The 25,445-nt window shown below is 32.4% G+C and overlaps 1 protein-coding gene across 6 annotated transcripts in view; it reads right to left on the reverse strand.

Moving 5' to 3' along the window:
- The window catches only part of LOC128996965 (ELKS/Rab6-interacting/CAST family member 1), a 142,765-nt gene that overhangs the window by 74,655 nt on the left and 42,665 nt on the right, over positions 1 to 25,445 (reverse strand). For all 6 annotated transcript variants that reach the window (XM_054422523.1, XM_054422520.1, XM_054422524.1 and 3 more), the window contains exon 2: positions 10,340 to 10,489. In XM_054422523.1, the coding sequence (XP_054278498.1) occupies positions 10,340 to 10,489 (150 nt within the window). The remainder of the gene's footprint in view (positions 1 to 10,339; positions 10,490 to 25,445) is intronic.

Here is a 25,445-nt window from a genome sequence, read left to right on the forward strand (position 1 = left end):
GTGATGAGTACCCTTCACCATGTTACACATCAATATTTTCAAATTTTATGATTAGGCCTATATATGAGTTGTAAAGTAGAAAAGTATGGACTTTGGAGAGGACAAGAAGTTTTAGGGAAATGTTTATGTAAGGTTTGATCGATCAAAGAAAGGGGAGGGTAAAATTAAAAGGGGAGGGGGGTTAGTAATGGTTGTAAAGTTTATTTTAGTTTATGTGAAGTAGATAGTTTTTGTTTATTTTCTAAGGTTTAAAACATACTGAACATTTGTTAGTTTTAAGATTTTGCTTCATTATATTGGATTTTTACTGGAATAATAAGACTTCTTATTTCAGCATGCCCTTCTTGCCTCTTTTCACAGCACGTTACACTTGATTTTAAATTTAAGATACTTAGGTGTGTCAGATGCGCCACTCTGCTAATCAAGTTCGTGTTTGTGGGAGGTGGAGAGAGAGGAATGATGAAATAGAGATTTTAAAGGTTTTTGAGTCAAGTAAATAAATCATGGGTTTCAATGTTGATCTGCTCCACAAAGATGAGCTGTTGTACGAGTTGCAATGGCGGGGTTTCCCTGTTACTGTAAATAATACTGTAACTATCTTGAGAAAACAACTTAGGAAGGCTTTGAAGGATAATGTACCGACGAAATGGGAAAATTTAACTGTGTTAAGGGTAACAATAGAACTAGACAATTGTCGAGAGAAGGTTGAAGAATTTCGGGAATTACTCGCGAGTGTTGAAGAGATTAAGGAGGCGGTCGGTATTCATAGGTTGAAAGAGCGAGTCAGTCATTTGAAGCGACGTTTGGGTAATTTGCTCGAAAACGGGAATATTCGTTTGCCAGATCAATCGCGAAGCCAGGTTTCAGAATGGGTCAATGAGTCCAATCAGTGGGAAAAGGCACTGTGTAAAGGTTTAGATAGGTTAGACCAGACCGTAGTTGAAGCTAGTTTGAGAAAGTTAAGTGAAACACATGAAGTTGAGGAGAATGGTATCGAGTCGGATAGTATAGATTATAGTAAGGATGTTTTTGAGCCAGAAAATGCGCAAGCGATGGGTAATTTGGATAGGGACCAAACAGCATGAGATGCTCCAGGGTCTAATGTAGAGATAAGCAATTTGGGTATTGATAAGAGGTTGCATACATCTTCTACTTCCGAGTTGTTTACAAAACTAACTAATCCACTTGAAAAAATCATACGTGAAATCCCTTCTAATGTTAATGGCTTGGACCACAATAAGTTATTAGCTTTACTCAATGTAGTAAATAAGTTAAAAAAGTGTGGAAAACTAATGATTCACAGGTGTTAGAGGTTGTAGCTAGTCATGTAAGCGAACCATTGTTGGGTAGAATAAATACGCACATCCAATGTGGGTCAAACGTAAGCTCTGTGCATAGTGCCTTACTAAGGTACTTCATTCCACAGGGTTTATATGAGAAGCTAAAACGTGACCTGGTACATAGACCCCAGGGTCCAGACGAACCTCTTGCCATGTATGTGTGTGAGGTAAGGAATAACGCGGAGTTATTAAAATGTGATTACTCAGAACGTGAACTGATTGACGTAATTATCGTAGGAATAAATCCGAGGGACAGAAATAAATTAGTTTTCCAGGAATTTCCTAAAAGTTTACAAGATTTGGAAAAAATGTGTATGGTAATTAAGAATGTTGAGTATAATGACTGGGAAAGGGAACAAACAGATAAGAGGGAGAAGGAATCAGTTTGGCGGTAATAATTCTGGTCGTGGTTATGTAAATAATGTAAATACAACTAATGGAAGAGAAGGCGGGAGTAATCAGATGGAACCACGATTATGTCACTACTGTTCTAAACCCGGTCATTTCATAAGGGATTGTTGGAAACGAGGTAGGGACATTAGGGGAGGTTACACTAGGGGAGGTCACACAAGTGGCGGGTCAAACAGGGATGACGTTGGGAGTAGGCCTACAGGGACCAACAATCAGGGAAACTAGTGAGAGGGAAGAGTGCCTTCCATAAAACAGGGGACTTTAATAAAAAGAAATTTAAGAAAACATTCAACAACAGTTTATGTAATTTAGATGTTAAGAAACATGTTAAGAATGAGAAAAATCAGGTAAAGAAATTAGAGAGAAAGATAAAGAATAGGCGTTGGTTCAAAACTAAAAGAGGTATTCATAACTTGCCAGTAGTAAATGTACATTTTAGTAACAATATGGTACAGTGTGCATTGTTAGATTCGGGGAGCTCTATAAACATTATAAGTAAGAATGTTTATGATAAGCTGGAATCTAAAAGGCTAGTGATAAGCAGGTCTAACGATCAGGTTAACTGTGTCACCGCTACAAGTGAATCCGTAAACTTATTAGGTAAATGCATTGTGAAAGTAAAAATTCAAAATAAGTCATGGTCCGTGCAGTTTTTTATTGCCGAGAAAATAACCTGGGATGTAATATTAGGAGTTAGGTTCATGGAGAAAACTGGACTAGTTTTAAATCTAAGAGAAAATAAAGGTTATTTTTCATTTGATATGGACAATATTTTCAATTTGAATGTAAACGAAAATAACAATGTGAAAGCTGTCAGTTGTGGTGGTTTAGAGTTAAAGATTGGGCGGTTAAATCTCAAGGACCGAATTGAAAGTTTAGTAGAACGCAATCCACAGGTTTTTACAAATGAAATAGGAAAGGCTTTAGATTTTGAATGTGAAATAAAGTTAAAGGACACTTCTCCTGTAAAGATAAGACCCTATCCTGTTTCCCCGCCAAACATGAAAATCATGCGAGACATAACAGATTCGTTATTAAAGCAAGGTATTATTGAACCAAGTTTGTCAAACTATTCATCACCTAGTTTCCTAGTTAGTAAAGGGGAGGGGAAAGGTCATAGGTTGGTGACAAATTATAAGGAACTGAATTCAAAGATTGAGCCTATCGTGCACCCTATAGGAGAATTACAAGGGTCATTTAACTATCTTAGCGGAGCTTCAATTTACACTGTGCTAGATTTAAACAATTCGTATTATCAGGTGCCCTTAGATCCTAAAAGTAGGCACCTAACTGCGTTCTCCACTCCTTACTCACTTTACCAATACCGCCGTTGTCCCTATGGACTACACCTTGGATCTGGGTTATTGTCAAGTTATCTAGATAGAGTCTTTGGAGACTTAAAATTCAAGTCTGTAATATCGTTTGTTGACGATATAGTCGTTTTCTCTAAAGATCCAGAGGAACATATGGAACATTTAACGGAAGTTGTAAATAGGTTATCAAAAGCTAATTTGACGGTTAATCCAAGTAAGGTGCTGTTTGCTGCGGAGGAAATAAGTTTCCTAGGACACCGGGTTTCCCACAACACATTGAAAGTGGACCCAGATAGGACAAACGCTATTAGGGAGTATAAGAGTCCGACATCTGTGAAAAACCTAAGCAGGTTTATTGGAATGATTAATTTTTACTCGAGGTTCATTGAAAATTATGCAATATTATGTGCCCCGTTGAATGAGTTACGAAAGAAAAATGCTAAGTTTATATGGACGGCTGAATGTGAAGCTAATTTTCAAAAGTTGAAAGGATTAATCAGTAACCCTCCCGTGTTAAGATTACCAAACTATGACATGCCCTTTATACTGCAAACAGATGCGAGCCAAGTGGGTTTGGCGTCAGTGTTATTGCAAGAGATCGATGGTGTTAGATTTCCGGTCCATTATTACTCTAAGAAGTTTACAAAGCAGGAACTAAACCTTACTGTTTACGAAAAGGAAGCATTAGCAGTTGTACTGTCGATTCAAAAGTTTAGGAGTTACCTGGAAGTTATGCCATTTTATTTAGAGACGGACAATCAAAGTTTATCTTGGGTTTTATCACACCACAATAAGTTAGGTAAATTGGGACGCTGGACAGAGTTAATATTGGGGTTACCTTTCAAAGTAAAACACATTAAAGGTAAGGATAATAAGATTGCGGATTGCTTGTCTAGGATGTTTGAGGGATATCCCAATATTGAAGTGGAAAGTGAGATGTCAGATGATAAGATAAATGAGTTGGTAAATAACCTGAGTTGTGTAATGAATAAGGAAGTCAGCCTTAGTAATGTAATTAATAACTTAACGGAGTATCCAGCAGCCTTTACTGACATACGTGAGCACCAACGAAAAGATGAAAGCCTTTCAAAGATAATAGACCAGATACAGAATGGTGATAAGGTGTCACCATACACGATGAGTCAGGGAGTGTTATTATTCAAACCACCGAATAAAGTAAAAGGTCGGATTGTAGTTCCGGAAGCAATGAAAGATATGGTGTTGCATTATTTTCACAACAGCGTTAGCACAGGGTGTCATTTAGGTATTTCTAAAACAGCGAATAAGATAAAGCATATATTTTATTGGGAAAGGATGTTAGATGACATAAGAAATTATGTAAGAAAGTGTGAAGAGTGCTCTAGGTCTAAACAATGTCAGCGTACGTATCATGGAGAAATAGTAGATTACCAAGCTTCGAAACCTATGCGTAAGCTGTATATTGACATTGCAGGTAGTTTTCCGAGGAGTAAGATAGGCAATAGTATGTTGTTAGTGGTAGTAGATGATTTCACTAAGTATGTCTGGTTAGTTCCATTAAGAGATGCAAAAACACGCAATATTGTTAAGGCATTGGAAACACAGGTTTTTAAACATGTAGGAACACCTGAGATGATTGTTTGTGATAATGCTGCTTACTTTAGAGGAAATGAGTTTAAGAATTTCTGTTTCAAATATGGTGTGAAATTACACAGGATTGTGGCGTATAATGCAAAATCGAATAAGAGCGAGCGCTACATAAAAACTGTAAAAGGTAGCATGGTAGCTCTACATCACGATTGTCATGACAGCTGGGATAGTAATTTGCATTATGTACAGTTAGCAATTAATACTGCTGTAAATGATGTAACCAAACACACAGCATTTGAACTTGTGTACAACTTTGAGCCAAATTGTAGTTTGTCGACATTGTGGAAGGTAAAGGAGTTACTCGGCGATGCAACTGATAAGGGAGGAATAAAGGCCAAGTTTAGTACTGCAATAAGAAATCTAAGGCTTGCTCACGCTAAAACCAAGGAACGGAGATTAGTGAAAGAAGGGAGTAAACATCCATTTAAGTTGTTTGATGAAGTGTATGTAAGGCTTCACCATATTAGTAACAAGGCAGCCAAGTTCCAAGTAAAACTTGCATACAAATGGTCCGAAAAGTTTAGGATTATCCATTTCTTGACACCTGTAACCGTATTATTGCAAAAGGTATCAGATTTAAAAATCATTCAAAGAGCGCACCTTGATCAATTAAAGATGGTATAATAAAGTAGGGCAATTATGATGACATGAGATAAGAAATGATTATATGTACATAGTAACTTATTAGATTTCTGGGAATATTTGTTGTGAAGCCTGAATAATAACGTGGTATTGAACGCCTAAGTGGAAGGTTATCAGCGAAGCCTGAATTAATGACACAATTAATTAATTGATAAGGAACGCGAAGCTTGACACTTTAGAGCGAAGCATGACGAGATTATTGTTAGGAACGCAGAATAGACTGAAATCCGATAGTAAACTTTAACAATCAGTAAAAGTAAAAGAATAGATACATTTAAAATGTAAAATGAATGAATTGAATTTTACTACAATACGATTGGAATATTTGCTTATCGCTCGGACGCGAGTGAATGAAGCAACAAAGGTCTTATCTCTTCTTCACGCACAGTTTGTAAGAAGGAAGTTACATGGCCAGGTTTCTTTCTTCATAACAGTGTAAAGAAGACCAATATGTGTGTGTAGTATTTATAATTATGTAAATTTGGGAAATTATTAGAAAAAGGTAGAATTAAGCGTATGTAATTATAATTATAACATTTCTTATGCCATGTTGATGTTAGATATTAAAGAATGTATATAAAATAGGCGCCTATTTAAAAATGTTGTGTTTTCAGTGATGTGTTTTAAACAAATGTAATATTTCTTGTATTATATTGTAAATAGATATGTGTTAGTTTATAAGAAATTTTGAGACCTATGAGAACGAAGTAATGAGTATATTGGTATTTCATCAATTCATGTTATGAGATAGTAAGGTTAGCAATGTAATCCAGGCTACTAACATGAAGTTTTAAATGAACTGAAAATGAAGTTTGACAATTGTATCAAATAATTGAGTAAAATGTTGAGTAATGAAAGGGGAGGAGATGTAAGCAACCTGAAATAAGCGCGCGGCGAGAACGCGACCTTGATAGTGGGGTCAGATGTTTGATAAGAGATAATGCAAGCGGAAAGGTTTGTTTACTTTTCAACGTCTGTGATTATAGGTCGTCGAACCGTGTTGTTTAAGGGGCTTAGGGTGTGGATTATGACACCGAGAAAAAAGGGTAAGAACAAAAAAAATGCGTTTTATTTTGATTTGCAAAACAATATTTTTTGTTTGAAAGGGGAGATTTGTCACGATTGTGACAGAAATTATATTTTATTTTCATATGTTATAAGGAAATAGAATTGATTGTTAATACAAATCCTGGAAAACTAGAAGAAACCGGTTTTCTTAGTTCAAGTCGATGCCAGCATTGATAACTGCAAACGCGCAGTCTGGTGGCAAGTGTTCGAGACGAGGTTTAGGGTAGCGATGATTCATAGTTTGGAAGAGAACCACGTTGTTTCAATCTCATTTTGCGTAGTTGTGGCCGACAGTCAACTTGTTCCCTCGATTTGGAGGTATGTAATGCAAATAATTAAGCAATTTATGTTTAAGGTTATTCCAGGAAAAATCAGTACAACTTCAATTTGTAAATATATAGCTAAGCATTTTTGGGTAAACCAATTAATAATTTTACTTAAATTTTGATTAACATGAAGATTGAACACCACGTGTTTTGGGCTCAGGTTTCAACGAGTGTAAAAAAATTGTTTTAGCTTTGTTATCTTAAAAGGGATTAAATTTAAATAGCATTGTGTCAATCTAAATGAGTTTTGTAACTATCAATAACTGTTCAGAGAGAATATTTCGATTAAATTTTATTTTTTAAGGTAAAATTAGGTTGGTTTCAAAGTCATGTTCTAGTTGAACCGACAGGATTTTAATATTGTTTTAGTTTGGGGTAGTTATTAAGGATTTGTCTAAACAGTTATTTATTTCGATATGGAAGAAGGATATGTTTAATTTAGGCTTTGTGTTTAATTAAAATGTCACAGTAAACTGATTTAGTAATTCGTTAAAGAATCAAGATGTATTAGACACATGTTTGAGACAGCTGATTAAAAATTACTTTGTGGTCAGTTTTATTATTATGTAAATTCAGTAAGATTTGTGTTAAAGGGTAATTTGTTAAAATATTTTATATTTTGTACTTAAAATGATTTTATTTAGGGGGTTATTTCAAATGTTTATCAATGAGAACAGAATGAGAATTATTAGTATTCTGTGTTTAAATTTATTGTGGAGAAACTAGGCTTTAGGAACAATTTGGGGAAATTAACTTTGCTGGATAGATGTGTGACTAGACTAAAATAAAGATATCAAAGAATGGATCCATAGTACGAATTTGGAACATGTCCTAGGGTTCAAGTCCCAGAGTTAAACATCGTCGGAGAGTACACCATCACCTATCTGTTGTCTGGAGGAGCCTGGACCAGTATCACCTTCCTGGGGGCCTGACAACCGTCTGTGGACAATCTGTTTGCAAACCATGGAAGTCTTCCCACCAGTAGACTGTCTCCGGATCAGATCATCTCACTGAAGCTCCACCAAAGATTGAAGACAGCGTTCGTGAAGTGATGAGTACCCTTCACCATGTTACACATCAATATTTTCAAATTTTATGATTAGGCCTATATATGAGTTGTAAAGTAGAAAAGTATGGACTTTGGAGAGGACAAGAAGTTTTAGGGAAATGTTTATGTAAGGTTTGATCGATCAAAGAAAGGGGAGGGTAAAATTAAAAGGGGAGGGGGGTTAGTAATGGTTGTAAAGTTTATTTTAGTTTATGTGAAGTAGATAGTTTTTGTTTATTTTCTAAGGTTTAAAACATACTGAACATTTGTTAGTTTTAAGATTTTGCTTCATTATATTGGATTTTTACTGGAATAATAAGACTTCTTATTTCAGCATGCCCTTCTTGCCTCCTTTCACAGCACGTTACACTTGATTTTAAATTTTAGATACTTAGGTGTGTCAGTATGAAATGGATTATATTTCCGAATTTGATCAAAATATGATCATAAAAAAGCAAACCAAGACAGTTTACTTATTATAAGAATAACATTATAATTTCAAATTCGGTTTTCAAAATTATTTTCTATAACCATAATCGCATAATAATACTTCAATATACGAAATCGTTTGTTTTGTATGCTCTACAACATGGTAGGAAAGACTTTTTGCTCGAGCTATTGTGCAAACGAACATTTTATTCCCCTTAATCTCTATATGGGAAATTCTATAAAATAACGCTGTGATAGTTAACCATGTGATTGGACCATCTTAAACAATACATCCAACAGGCACGTTAATAGTAAAAAGTTGCAAACCTGAAATGATAAATCAGCCAAGATTAAGGTTTGAATTACGTAAAAGTTAACTCTCTTTTAAAACAATTTTCAACCGTTCCTAAGAAACGACGTTCTTATCAACCATAGTAAATTTTTGAGTTTATAAACAAGTATTTTCACTTGCAATGGATCAAGTCCAACCTGAACCAAACACCGAAGAAAAGGAGGATGTTATGGACCTCGAGGTGAATATACTTCAAATGTGGATGGTGATTAAACGGTTAATATTAGAGGAGGAGAAACTCTCTACATTGGAAACCGACCATAGACGTGCGGGAGGATGAAAGAATATCGGCGAGTAAAGAAAAATATGTCTAGACATCAGTGAAATTTGTATAGGAAGCCATGGCGGTTCGTTTTCACACAAATTACAATAAAACTTCTAGATTCATGCTCAAATATATTATTTGTAATTGAAAATGAGTACTTAGATCAGACACCCTTTGTAAATATTTGATCTTATCCAACCTACTAAATGTTGAAAAACCCCGCTAGCCAGTCTTGTTTCAGTGGAATTCCTTAGATGTTTGATTACATTAGCCTATTAGATATGGCCACTGATTGTTATTTGCATTACTATATGATAATTCCTGATCTACAGGTCAACCCTATTGTTTGCATTGCAGTAAAAGTTAATTGGAGAATTGATTGGTCAATTGTTACAGTGGGTTATGGGGGGTTGCAAATATTGAAAATTGATTTGGAGACTAGCGTTATATTTTGGGAACTTTTTCACGACTAGTTGCGAGATGAACACGTTGTATTACCAGCATATTCACAAAACTTGGAAGTTCGGACCACTCGAAGCGTTAACGATTCGGGCTGTCGGAAATAGGTTCAGTTACATTACTTTTACTGAAGTGACCAAACACAAGATAACTATAAAAACAAAACTAGCTAATCCCACAACTTAGAAAAAAATAAATTATAACGACTTTCCACTCGTAACATTTTAAAATATTTGTATGTGCCAATATAAAAATATATTTTTTTAAATAAGTCATTAAAAAACGATGATTCCCTAGAATATTTTATTTGTGTGTCTAATCTCCAAGCGAAAAAATCCATCCATTTTTCTTACACCCAAAAACGATTCCGTGAGATTAATTTTGGGACACAAACTTACCATCTTCTAGTATTCTTCTAAGCCCTTCAAATAGATGTATGCATTACATAAGTTTATAAACATAAAGTTTGATAATAGAAACACGAGAAAAATAAACAATTCACATCTAATTTATCTATACACATTGTTTTGTCTAGACTCCTTCAGAATATGATAATGATAACGGTAAGTAGATACTTGACTTGATGTTCTACTTATGGTGATTCTACTTGAACTTGAACCGTTGTGTCTATTATAATCTTTAATATTACCGCGCTGCTTCGATGTTCCCCTTACTGAAATTTTACTTGAACTAATCTATCGTTGTGTCTATTATCATCTTTAATATTATTGGTCTACCTCGATGTTCTACTTATTGAAATTTTACTTGAACTAATCTATCTTTGTGTCTATTATCATCTTTAATATTATTGGTCTACCTCGATGTTTTTCTTGAGGTTATCTTACTTGAACCTATCTATCTTTGTGTCTATTATCATCTTTAACATTATTGGTCTACCTCGATGTCCTACTTATTGAAATTTTACTTGAACTAATCTATCTTTGTGCCTATTATCATCTTTAATATTATTGGTCTACCTCGACGTTCCCCTTATTGAAATTTTACTTGAACTAATCTATCTTTGTGTCTATTATCATCATTAATATTATCGACCTACCTTGATGGTCTCCCTGAGTATGGCAATTTCCCTTGTCAGATGTTCGTTCTCAGCAAACAATACTTCCATCTGCTGCTGCATCTCCAGGCTCGGCCCCCGCATCCTTAACCGCAGCTCTTCCTCCAGCTGTCGTACCAACATCGCTTGTTTCTGAAACGAAATCAAGGATGTTAGAATTATTTTTACTTTCTCTATACATAGACCTGTATATGGACAAGTTTTAATTTCGTCAAAGTTTTGGGTGGATGTCCTAAACTTTAGTGATTTTCCCCATAACATATCATAGTTAGTCCAACCGCTTACCCATGAGAATGTTAACAAGCTATTTTGAGAAAGTAAGAGTCACATTGCTGATATTATGTGTTTACGATAGAAGAGATTAAATTATAATACAATGTAAATCTACATGAAATACTAGGTAGTTAACAACTTTTGGGGACATTATGGAATGCCAAAGTTTATAATTGATTTATTGACGAAAATTCTAAAAGAATAGTTTGGACACAAAGCCTGTGGAAAAATTTTGTTAAAAAGCAAATAATATATAAGTTGTGAATGTTCCTTTTTCAAAATTCCGGACCCTTAAGACAAAAAATATATGTAAAGTGCCCATGCCATTATCTTTCCTTATACGTAATCATTTTGCAGAGCTTTAACATTATATTTTCTTTTGAAACTTGTGTGGAAAATGGGTTTGCATCCCAAATCATACTTTTATTTGACCGCGCACATCACTAAACAGTTCTGGTTTCGAATTTACTACACCTTAGTTTTATTCATGTTATAAATTAGGAGCGCACAACTTATTAACAAAAAGTAAACCTCAATTATAATTTTAATACTGAATAACTTATAAGTATAATAATTTTTGTAATACATAATTACAAGTGAAATAAAATTTTTATTTCGATCTCTATTGTTGGTCGAATGTATAATTTAATTGTTTGTACGCCTCATTGATAAAACGTGGTCATTAAGTGCAGTAAGTTAAAAATATAAAAGTATACAAAACATACTTTCAAAATGTTCTAAAGATCATAGATTTTCAGACCTGGTCGTAATGAGGAACTAGATGTTTCAACGGTAAGTGTGCAACGCTATATTTCACTGTTACTATCGGATAGCGTGTTACAAGATGTATGGACGAGATTGTAATCCCTAGGAGGAAGTGTAATTCATTACACTGATTGGCTCCAAACTACCCTTACAGCTTACAGGCAGATTAGAAAGCAGAAATTGGCAATCAACAAAATCGGAAAACGATTTATGAATTGTCAATCAATGAAAACACGATTTTTGAAGGTGACTATTATGTTTATGTCAACATTTCGTAATTCGTGCTGCTTTTATCTATTCATGTTTTTGAGCCTGTACAGCATTTTCCCCAACCCTTGTGTTTTCGTAATGAATGGACGGTTTGTGTTTTCGTGATGAATGGACGGTTAAATATTTTGGAGTGTTTACCGATGGAAAGATAAGCACTGAGTAGGCCTATCATTTTGTAATTTGAGAAACCTCATCTCGACAAGGAAAATTAAAAGTTTCAAAGTTGCTTACGAAATAGAAAGTGGGCTTATGAAGCACTGAGGAACTACTTTTTATACTAAAAAAGCGGATTCATGTAACGAGATAGCTTGTAAAAATCTAAGACACGTGTTCGGAGGAATGCCATGTTCAAAAGCCTTCGCCAAGGAAGACACTCAAGTACTTTAATGTATTTTCTGGACAAGAGTAATTATTGTTTTATAAAGGACATGTACAATATATAAATTAATACATTTCAGTGAAACTACTGGGTTACCTGGAGAAATCAACGTTGCCGTGTTCACGGTAGGAAAAGTATTTCAATGTGCTTCTAGTATTATTAAACTAAGATCATGAAAAAAAGTGATGAAAAAAAGTGATATAATGATACACAGCCTTACTTTATTCCATCGGAACTCTTGACGGGTTATTTAAAAATCTACTATAAGCACAGAGGTAAATTTTTTTATGTAGGCTATGTATACTAGTGATAGTGGAATAATCAACTTTGTATTTTGCTAAGGAAGATTCAAATAAATTCCATTTTATTTCAAGAACAAACAATCTTATCAAGCTTAAAAATAAATGAATTCATAGAATCAAAAACACTTCAAAAATGTTTTCCAAATCTTATATTGTTGCCAGAACTATGTTTTAATTTTTTATTGGAAGTATTTACTCAGCATTATTAGTTCAGATACGATTAGAAAGCTCTAAGAATATAAAACAAGTTTGTTTAGATAAAAGTCTAACAGAATTTATTTTCACTTTTATGAAATTAGGGAACAAGATATTTTAGAACTGTTTACATCAAAATTTAATGAACACCCTGAAACTTTCATAATTCATATTCCCAAAAATTTAAACTGAAGTGAATAAAGTATTTTTTTCAAAATGTGTATGTTTGTATTTGTGTTTGTTTCCGAACGTCTAACTTTTTTCATAACACACTTAGCGGAAAGCTACACAATAAAACCATAGTCGACAGTTCCTCATCTTTTGTTACAAAAATATCGATTTCAATCATAAAATTATTTAGCAGTAATTAATAATTTAATCCATTAATCGGATGATCGTTAAAGAGAATAAAATCTCGATAAAGTATAGCTTGAACCAATTATTAGGATCTCTTGGAGGTTTGGAGGAAATTAAAACTTAAAATTTAATCAGGAGAGAATCAAGGAAAGTTTCCAACTCTGGTAATGAACTTTGAAGAGGTTCCAAAATGAACCCAATAGTGGTATTCCTTACTGAGCAAATATTTCATTTAGCATTGTTGTTCATTTATAAAATTTACATTTTTAACAGAGGTAAATAAATTTGAGTGAAAATGTTTTATATTCTTCTTTCTAAACTACTGTTAGTAAATTAACTGTGAGTTAGCTTAGCTATTTTACAACTTATGACAACGAGAGATTTTCACTACAATTTGCCAAAGCACTTCGTTTACCTTTCTTTATTATATAATCTAAGATTAAAATTAATGTAATCATTGACAGGCTAATATTTATGAGATAGTTTTAACTATAGTGTGGGGGACATATTATGACATTGAGAGGACATCCATTCTTATAAACAGATTTTTTCCTGTTGCAAAGCACGGGGCTAGCAATAAAATATAAAGCAAATGAATAATCGAAAACGAATAAAAATGTACGTAATTAGTATCATATAGAAATGTTTAAAAAATACTACAAAAGGTTTAACCGTGCTCTACAAGAAGGATGAGTCTTAATAGTAATCATAAGATTGCTGGTTCGATCCTGAGAAAAAGTATTAGTTTTAATGGTTCAAAATGGGATTTTTACCCATAAAATACCATACTTACTCCCACTACTTGTCCAAGATAAGATTTGAAGATAAACTAATGGTTTTTTATTCATTATATTATAAAAGCTATAATGGAAGGAAGTATGTGTCATATTGCAAATACCATTTATTACATACACTATTGCTTATTTAAACCAGATTGTTACGACCTAAAAATAGAATGATTTCTAAAACCTGGACCTTTGTAAATTTTTCCGTACGCTGATACCTAATCCAACCTTATGTTTAGTAGCCCATCCTAAAGAAATAAGCTTAAAAACTACTAAAAACAAAATGTTGACCACACGTGTATGGAAATAAATCAATAAAGCAATACTAATAAGCTTAGCATCGTATCTTTGAAACACCCGAGGGACAGTGCCCTGCGAAATTTTAAGACCATGAATGAGACAAAATTACCTTCTAAACTTACCAAGCTGAAACATAGATAGCAACACGAAATCGAAAACACCAACTTCCAAAGAGTTGTTCAAACCCATATTGTTACCAGAACTTTAAAAGAGACACGTAAGAAATATTTATTTCTGTAACTAGTGTGCAAAGGCAATTTACACTCGCGTTACACATAGTATTATTCCTACAGTTACTATAAAGCATATAAATAATTAGGCTTTCAAACACTACAAGCCATTTTTAGGTTAGGTTATAAATCCAAGCGTTGAACCAAATGGGAAACGCTGCACCAGCTGGTCGTAGTCGTATTACATTTAAGTGTTGCCAGCTTATTTTCAATCGTACACGTATTACGTGCCTAATGAAGGCACACTGTATTGTGTTTGTTGGTTGGAATACTGGGGTGCGGAAAAATATGTGTGCGGCAAAAGTAAGTAAATGCAAAAGTAAGTAGCTTTAAAACTGTTTTGGGGGGAACGTCGTTCCCAAACAGGTTCACAAAGAATTTAAGCGAAAATATACAAAATATACAAAAGCATGGTTTTTTATTTATAAGGATTGCAATTAGCAAAATAGTAATTTTTAAAGATTCAAGCAAAGGAATATATTTACGACAGAGTTCGATCGTAAATGGGATTGGTCCAGCTATACATCACATTGTTTGTTTTAACTTGGTGTCAAGTTGTTCAGTCAGAGTCAGCACTTGGGTAAATTAACTTTGCACCACATAGATCCATAAGTAACTCAGTTCAGACAAAAAAAAAATTAAAAGAGGACCATTTATATTATTTACACATTTACTACGAGAGAACATATTAAAATTTGTTTTAAAAAGTTAAGCCTATTCGGCTAGAACATTTACTTTGTGTTAAAAATATAAAAGGATTATATTTAGATGTACCATTGTGTAAAATCTGCACTGATATTAGAAGCAAAACTTAATATTTTATTGCTTAATAATGTATACGTAAATATCTAGTTATGTTAGCGTGTCGCTGTTCTGTTTCGCTATTTTCATCACCTTTGTGTTTTTTTGTGATTTTACCATATGGGGAATCTATTACCGTAAGTACCGTCCGTAAGTATCGTGGTAAGACCTAAACCCGAGACCACTTAACTTTCTCGTTTTTGAGATATCAAAAACAAAATCCGTTAAAACATGTATGCACAAAGGACCCATGCACGAATTGGGCATTTTATTGGGTTCAAAAACTAATTTAAATGTAAAATAAATGCAAAACCTTTTTTAAAAAATATCTACACTATTATTACTGAAGAGTGTTATTACTTACTCATCTAAATCATTCTGTAATTATCACAAAAATACTTAACATCCATTTTCATAAACTGTTTCGACTGTCTCTTGTTTACAAACTATCTGTGATTAAACATTCAACAAGGATCAGCTGTTAAATTACAATTCGTATTTAAACCGTTGTAAAGAAAGTCGGTCAGCAAACACTGGATCTTTGAAAGTGAACTCTAGAAATATGTGAAACACAAGGAGGACAAAGCTCTTGAGGGCCTTTTTTGTTACCATTATTTCGTTACCATATTTCGTACGGAAAGTAAAGAAAAGAAACGTCTTATAACACTTAAAACATATATTTACGCTTATACTGTTACTCACAAAACGGTAAATATACAAAAAAGATGGTAAGTGGTGATCGATTTCGATTGGACACTCCAATCATCATCAGACCCAATAGGCGAATAACACTCATTCCTAGAGACACTCCTTCATTGGCCTATTGGGTCTGATGATTGGAGTGTCCAATCGAAATCGATCACCACTTACTATCTTGTTTGTATATTTACCGTCTTGTGAGTAACAGTATAAGCGTAAATATATGTTTTAAGTGTTATAAGACGTTTCTTTCCTTTACTTTCCGTAAATTTAATAACACGTACAATGCTGATCAAAAACATATTTCGTACGAAAAAAGGTACCATTTTTCGAACGTTTATTGTTACCATTCGAAGGTTCATTGAACACTTTAAGAACACACATCAATCGTGAAAATTGGCGAAGTAGGATAGCTAAAAATGATGTTACAGTGAACCCCCTTAATACATTAAGTAAATATATAAACATGAGTCCGTAAGCACAACTCAAGTATAAATCGTTCGATTTTGATGAAATTCTGTACAAATTAATGTGTAATGAAACATCCATTCGAGATCAGTTAAGTATAATGAAAGTATTAAAAGTATATTTGAACTAACTGTAAATTATTCGTCTGAACTTTGAAATGTTGTAGAAAAGGTATCACATTTTAATCCATGCAAGAACTGTACATTTATATTAACACTAATAACTATTTCAAAAGTTACACTAGTTTACGATTTAATTAAGTTAGGGAATTTAGAGAGATTTAAACCCCTCTATTAAATAAAGATAGTTTTTGTTAAAATAGTAAATACAGTTAGTACGATTGTTCGTTTATTTTAAATTAATACATGTAATAAATATTGTATGTAATTCCTTTAAGCCAACTACTAGTTCTGTGCCAATTCAATTACTATTTCGCTTTTGTTTTACGTAATTGAATGTATCATTGACTATTGAGGAGGTTTAGTTAGAAGATACGTAATTAACGTAGACCCTCATTCATTAGTGAATGTAATTAGTGATAATTGATAGGTAATTAAATCCGTCAATCTAATTAAATGGTTTCTTGATACCAACAATTATTCAAACAATTGATTTGTGTGTTTTTTTAGAATAAAGCAGGGATGAGTTTTTCCAATACTGGACTATTTATTAAAAATTACTAAAGCTAAATTTATTTTTATGTTGGTGAGTTTTGCTCGCACATATCTCGATTGAAATAATTTATTCGTTCTCTGATGCGATCAAATTATTGTCGGTGAAGTAAAAGAATAACTTATAGTGTCAAATGTTTGGCGCAACACCGGGAATCGAACCTATGACATCAATGCCTTGGATACGCGATCCGAACGACTGCGTCGTCGAACTGTCAAGATTATTTATAAAAAAGATTACTAAAATTGCATCACGACAGTAGACAAAATAAAAGTAAATAGTATATTTCATCACTAGGGCGTAAAGTGACTTTTTTCGACCCGAGCTTAAGTTAAGGAAATGAGAGTTGAAATACACTTTATGCCCTGTGATGAAATATATTTTTCTCTAAATTGCACGATTATTTAGATTGCATGTAAAGATAACCTCAAAAAACCACTTACAGCTAGATTTCAATGCAATTAAGCTATTCAATCATTTTACATATTGCAATTAATTGTGTGTGTGAATTAAACTATCGATTAGTCTAACTATTGACAATAAGGCAACAATAAGCTACTACCAATTAATTTAATCTACACATAATTTCGATACATGCGATTGCTAACAATCAAAGTTTACGATGGTTCATTTTTACTCACTAGGGAGAAAAGGGTTACTTTAGACCCACAACGCTTGTATTAAAAAAGGCTGCTTTTGCTGAAGGATGACAAAAATGTATTTTATTTCACACCCTTCTTACTAATAATAACCAAACACAACCGCTATGAAACCCCTGTTTTAAGAGTCAACGAGATCTAAACAATATAAACATCAATGTTGGCCTCAATGGAGTTAACTCCCAAAGTTATGTTTGTTTGTCTTGGTTGGACTGGAGTGCTTGCTTATGTAATGTAAAACGTTGTTTGTGTCGCCACTTCTAACACTAGTGGTGGGATTGGTCCAATAAAACAACAGTATAAATTGTCAGTTTTGGTTTGTTTCGGTTTACAAATATTTTTTGTAAAGTCCTTCAAAGACAAATGATAATTATTTTAATGTATTGGAATTATTCAAAAGTACCGGAAAACGCTGTGTTGATCGGGTTTTAAGGTGAACAAATTTCAAAGACCAAGAAACAAAATAATATACACGTGTTATTAAAAAAGGAATAAATTATATACGTAATATCTCAGAGTTTTTTTTTTTTTTTTTCAACAAAGAATTACTTTGAACCCAATAACATTTTTGATTGTATTAACAAAATGAAATAAAAAATTAAAACTGTTTTGATAGTAATGAATAATTTACTATTTACCTTAAAAGTTACATCGCTGTTTACAAAAAACGTAAACCTGCTGTATACATACAGAAAAACACACGCCCACATAGATTGTTAGTTTCAATATTATGCAATTCTTTGTACACTTTTTTAATTTATTCATTGATTTAAATTGTATCTTAGTTTTAAGTTACATAGTTACATAGTTTTCTTCCACATAGTTATATTAAATTTAATTTGTTTGGATCAGCTGTCTGAAATTGTGAAGTTTTGCTTGTTAACGTTGAAATGTCAATACAAAGGTTAATTAATTGTGAATTTTCTCATGCTTCTATGGATACCAATTATTAATAACTTTTGAAAACCTCTCCTCAAAACTTTGCACGTCCAAAGGGCGTAGCCCGAGAGGAACTCTGGTAAGTGAATAGGCCTATGACATTCCTAGATATGTGGACAATCTTTAAGCTACATTTTGGCTGTATCAAGTTAGTATTTTAGCCGTGGTAGCTGCACAGACAAACAGACAGACACCACCTTAATTGTGTAATATCATAGATTGATTTAAATTATATAACAGTTCGGTAATCAAACTCCATAGTAAAATTAAAAACTATTTACGTATAGGTATAAAAAAATAACAAAAATACGACTTTCCACCTTTTCCCTTCTGGGGGTTGGTAAAACCATTTTTTTTTCTAACGCGCAACGCCTAAAACAACAAAACTTTCAACACCTGTCATCTCCCAGATATTCAACAACCACATAACACTAAACTAAACTTTTCAACTGCTCTTTTAAGCAACAATTTCGAAGCACATGTAAAGTGAATATCACAAGTGAAAATCTGCTGTCGTCAAAACTTGTGATAAAGTGGTGCGATTTGCCTAATGATTAGAATCTTTACTGAGAGTAAGTCTTAATTGCACATCGAGCTATGAGCCAAGTTATTGTTGGCACTGAACCCTCACTCACTACACTCTCGCTCATTCATTCAACTTTGTTAAAACAATGACACTAAGAACATTACATTGTTTCACTATTTTTAGAAGGTTCAATGTTTTTTGCTCTATATTTTGATTATTAATGCAACATAGAATACAATGTAATAGTGGTTTGGCAATATTTTACTAGGTAAACTTCATAGTTTCTAATTTGTAAATTATGTTTATGGTTAGATTACGTTTTTGTTGTTAGTGTAAAGTATTTTCATCCACCTCTTTTCCAAAATTTAGTGGCATTAAAAGTGAATTTAAACTATAAAAATATCCCCACCACAGCAAACATGCAGACCAGGCTAATGACCATTTCCTGGCTGTATTTCCACTAAAATGTTCCGTTAAAATTGTAAGAAGCATTTCCCATTAAAATTACGTTAATTTTATTGAGTAGTTCAGTTTGGTGTTTAAAATATACATTTTGATAGCTTAGAACGAAATAAACATTTTTCCAAATTTCATTAAATTATATCCATAAACTACCATAGGTACAGGTACCAGGTTCGAACAAAAATATGTAATGTACAGACTTCTCTATTTTTACCCCACTCTGTAAATAAAACATGGCTTTAGAATTTCTTCAATTTGTTTTGATTTTCTGTTTATATTTCAATGTTGTTTCGTCACCAAAATATGGCAACCCCTTTAGGTCCATGTTAATTATTTTTTAGTTTTAAATTTTTTGTGCTTATTTTTGAGCCTATTTTAATTTATAAAAGGATTCTGCACATCTACAGAAAATAACTTTCTAACAGTATGCACAGATTTGCCCAGCGTGTATATAGATTTGTGTAGCATGGTGAAAAAATAGTACAGCTCACGTTTATGACTTATATGCTTGTTATCAATACTCATGTGAAATAACTCATGAAATAAGCACATAAAATTTATCCAAACACATAGGATATGTTGTAAAACGTTAGCCAGGATAGCTAAAAGCTTTAGTGAAACTAAAACAAGGATAAAGAGAGATAAAATTTTATTCCGCATTGCAAAAGAATCAGCCAGCGACAAAATAGTGAGAAGGACATTTCCACATGTAATTTACTGTTGAAATACATCGGGAGGGAAATGTTGACTTTATCACCCACCTAACATGTTGAAGTTATCTTAGTCCCCATGTGTTAAGATTAGGGGATGTTGCAAAATGTGTTATCACTAGGGCAACTTTGGTAAACCCCCTTCTAACGTACTCGTTTGCAGTAAAAAAATAAACACATTATTTTTTCGCAAGTAAGAGTATACCGTAGTCTTTATTTGACGACTTCTCCTTTTGTGTTCAACTAGTACATTTTTATTAAATTTTTTTATTAACGTTACAGAATTGAAATTGATTATTATATTTTTACATATCCCGATGTTTGTTCTTCTGTTTGTTTCTCATATTTGTTCTTCTATAGACATGAAAATTCTACTCTAGTAGCCAAAACCAATGGTACAACCGATGAAAATTATAAATAAAAAACTGAGCTTATAAAAAACTACACACATGATTTTAACAAAATATTTTGAAATACACATTTGAACAAAATTGTTTGCGCTAGAACAATTTTTACGGAGAAAAGAACGCTTTACAATGCTAGCATAGCATGTTTTGTTGTTATTGCATTGTTGTAGGTTTCCGCGTTGCTTGCTTTTAATTAAATAACGGCTAGTGTCCCTGTGACTGTTCTCAAAAGGATGTTTTTGTTGTACTTTTTACAATCGTAAAAATTATTAATTTAAGTAATGTTATTCCTAGCCTTAAGTATTTGTGTTTAGTTATTTTATATTTAGTTTTATTCTAAAATTATCATAAATTAATTCACGTAAGTTATTTTATTACACTATTTTTAGATTTTACATAGCGTAAAAAGTAATGAAATGTAGTTGTTGTTTACGTAAATTAAAACTTGTTAATTAATTAAACTATTTTAATTTACGATTTATATAAAGTAATAAGTAATACCTAATACAAAGAATTTTAAGTCGAATCTATGGTATGTATTAGCAATTATTGGATAATTAATGAATTATCCATTAAAACATCCTCAGAATAGCTGGCATGTTGTTTATTTCGACGCAAATGTGCATTTTGTTGGCCTTTAAACTAATACTGTTCTGTTAATATATTTATTTTTCTCCATAAACCTTACCCTACCATAGAATCTGAAATAAAGTAACAGTGAAGAAAACTAACCATACTTTAATTGGTTAGTAGTTCAAATACTGTAGTTAAATAGTTACTGGTTGATAATTGAAATACTTGCTAATTTACTAGTTAGTAACTCAACTAAAATTATACTAGTTAGTAACCGCCTAAAATATTACTTTTAGGTCGGGTCTAGACCAACTAGTAGAACTTTACCAACTCAACTGACCACCAGCCACCGTCTAAATTGTAGCACTCCAATAGACTAAATGTTACTTGTAAGTTGAAACTGTTTAGTAGTTTATAAGTAATGGACACAAAATTTTATTTAATAGCTATTTGTGTAGAGCGCAATGACTGTTTGTGCTCGTAATACACACAAGATCTTTCTTACCATAATTAGGTTATAACAACATACAGATTAACTTTTTATATTTATTTAACATGTCATATAGGTTATGTTTACTTTTTTAGGTTATGTTATTTGCTTACCGGTTGTTAACTAACGTACCGGATCCGTAACAGTGGTTTGTGTAGAAACGACAACTGTGAAATCAGCTGATTTAGCGAGTGGGAATGACCTATTCCCGATCTAAAGCGACAATGAGCTGTTTTGCGTACTGTTTACAGGTATGGCAATTTGTTCATGTCAATGCAGTGGTAGTAAAAGTAATAATCGTTTCTTACAATTAGTGTTAAAATAATTATATTTGCAAAATTATAACAGTTGACTCTATCAGTGAAAAACATATTATTAAAATGATTTTACTCCAAGTATATAACGTCCCATCATTACTGTAAATATAATTTTCATTTTCCCCATGGCAAATTATTTCTTACTGAAAACAACCATAGTATAGGTAATAATGGAATTAAAAACAAATAAATCAGTAATTTGTTAACTATATTTTTTTTATATAGCCTACTATATTTTACTAAACAAAAACACAAGGTTCAAAACGTACACGCTTGGCATTCTAATGCTATCGAAGACTGTAATACATTTCAAGACAGAAATAAATCCTGCTATAAAATGAAGATTTCTAATGCAATCTTGCATTTACGGTTAGGGTTAAACTCAACGTCCAAATAAATCTCAAGGATGCACTTTAATTTTATCCCCGTCTCAGATGCCACTCGTAAACTTACAAATATTATTTGACTTTGAAGATTAAGTTTTGTTTTACTGGACAAAACATTATTAATTGTAAGAAATATTACGTCAATAGCTCAAAATTATATTTGTAAAACACATTAACAGCCAATTTATTATTTTTTTTTACCAAATCGATCATAACCGTTTTAGTGGACATAGGCCTACAAAACGGATTTTGGGGTTCTTAAGATAGATAAACTCTACTTCATTAATAACTTTAGTTATGGAATCATAGTGCATTTGCAGGTTTGCACTGTTTGCATTATTAATGGGTAACATTTTTGTTTTTTGCACATCCCTGTCGATATGTAGCTACAAAGAAATGTAATACATTTTGCGGAAATACTAAATGCCATTGTAATAATGATAGCAGTTTGGAGGGACGTTTTTAGGGGTGAAATCGAAGTTCAATTTTTTATGATTTTTTTCTCAGCCCCGGTAATTGGCTACACAAAGCCCTACACTGCGCAACATATAAAACAAAACTGTTAACAGTCTGCAACGGGGTACGCAGTCATCGTTGCGATATTATATTCCTCTGGGACAGTTTGCAGCATCAAATCCCGAATCGCGACGAAAAATAAAATGACATTGTTTGAAGGAACTAATACAACAATACAGCTTATTTCATTTATGTATTAATTAATTTATTTATTCATTAATTAAAAACTTAATACTAGGTCTTGGAGGATTCAGCAGAATATTTTACACAGCTGCTATTTCGATAGTTTAATTTTATAATTTTCCATCCACAATATATGTACCACTCAAGTTGTATAGCAAATTACCACTTTACCACTTTAACCACTTTAATACCACTTTATTTTCATCAAACGATTATTGTGGAAATTTGCCATCACAATTGTAAAAAAAAAATACCCTTTATTATATGAGTGGTTATAAAGTAAAGTAATAGTATTATTATTATTACTATTAGCAGGATATAAAGCTGTGACCTTGAAGACCGAAGTCCCGTACTAAGCCACTATACTAGTTAGCTCCCTGTAGTTTAAATCCATTCTCTGCATTAACTCAATTTTGTGAGTTTATAATATTCTAAATTTATACGTTTCACACTTCATTAATAATAGTTACGTTTATCAAAAAATGATGTTTAAAAGTTTGCATTACGGTTAAGAAGATATTTTTAGTGAGTTTTAAAGTATTGCGTGTTCGGGTTTAGTGGGGTGAAAGTGGCTGTGGTGAAATGCAAGGAGAAACATCGGCATTTAAATGCAAAAATTTTTCTGAACACGTATTTTTTTAGATGACATTTCTTAACTCTATTTGATGGATTGTATTTGTAATATAGGCCTATTCGTTTTGCTATGTTAACTTCACACACCTCCATTACTAAACTTATTTGAAAGAAATACAGTTGGTCGTTAATTTTAACCACTTTTATGTTCCACTAGACTTTACCACATCCAATGTATGTGGTGGAGTTCAGATCATTTTTAAAACCACGCCAACTACAAAATGTTTGCTCTACGTATATTTTTATTATTTATTATTTGATTGAAATAATAATTTACTTGATTTTTAGCAAAATATGAATAAGTGTACTTGTCACGTACAATAATATCTACAATTTGTTAAAACTAGTAGCTTGAATGATTTTTTCGTCCACAACTTTTGCTCAGTGTTATTGCATTGTGTATTTTTTTAAATATATTTTTATTATTTAACAAGATAATAATAACATGGTAATTTTAATGATTTACTAGTGTACATGTTGCTCTAAATCGAGCAATTGCCAAGAAGTACAGGAGTTATTTATAAACAAATGACTTGTTTAAACTAATAACAGTCATAATTTCCGATGATTTTAAAAGAGTCGAGATTATTAACTAATGGAAATACCCACAATTTACATAACAGGCCTATTTCAGTTTAATGGGGTTAATTTTTAACTATCAAACTGCCCATGGACGGGAAAAGGTAAGCTTACAATTTAAGTCAACGTAAAAAGGCTGTCAGCTTTTATAATGTACCGTACCTAAGTTATTTAGCCAATTTGTAGACCGTAAGGTGTAGGCTACTTTAAACTCTACAGAACAGAGTTAGGCAAAAACTGGCAGAACTCTGAAATGGTGTTATTTATCACAGGCATACTCATATGCCAAATCCTTAAAATAAAAATTCAATAATTAATCACTTATATCATTGAACATAAACCAACATCCAAAACTATACACATTTTAAATACAACGTAGATAATTTAATCATTGACTGTTTACAATTAACATATGTTCTTCTTCTCACTTTTAATTTTTGCTTCACAACGGGAAAAATCAGTTACATAATCATTGAAATTAATTTATAATAAATAATCATAAAATAAATATCATAAAGTTTGAGATTAAATAAACCTACCACATAGTTGTTTTATTTTTTTGGATCAGCTGTCTGAAATTGTGAAATAGACATTTGACAGTTCTGATTGTTTACATTTAAATGTCAAAGCAAATTTAAACATTGTGAATTTTCTCATGCTTCCATGGAGACCAATTATTAATATTTAATTTCTGACAACAGCTGGAGTTTCAAAACAATTTTTGTTTCCCATGTTAATCTTATGGATAAATACGAAACTTTAAAGGGCCCCAGGGCCTCACTCTCTAATTATTTACATAAAAAGAAAGTTTCTTGCACAACTTCACGTTACGCTCTTTCCAATGACACCAAAAACATGTCAATAGGTTCAGTAGTTTCGGAGGAGTAATTGTCACAAAAATCCTGCTTGCGTATTAAATAAGTGTAAGATTTTTGTTATTGATTATTTTGTTTCTACATATAGTAGATTTTTACTTAGTTGTATATGCAGATTGGATTGTAAGTCTTCGCCTCGTACACTTAAACATACACAGGAGTTGCACCAACTCAGGTAATAACAAAAAGGGGTTTATTTTACTAACCGTTCCAAATCATACAAATCTAGAAACAATACAAATATTGAATTAAATAAAAAAAAAAAATGTTCCCTTACACAAGCTTTTATTGTGTATCCCTTGGTTAAGTTATGAAAACGGCCCAGCATAAATATATA

This window comes from Macrosteles quadrilineatus, unplaced genomic scaffold, assembly GCF_028750875.1.
Source record: "Macrosteles quadrilineatus isolate MER2022 unplaced genomic scaffold, UCM_ALF_1.0 Scaffold_6__1_contigs__length_79288215, whole genome shotgun sequence".
NCBI classification, from domain to species: domain Eukaryota; kingdom Metazoa; phylum Arthropoda; class Insecta; order Hemiptera; family Cicadellidae; genus Macrosteles; species Macrosteles quadrilineatus.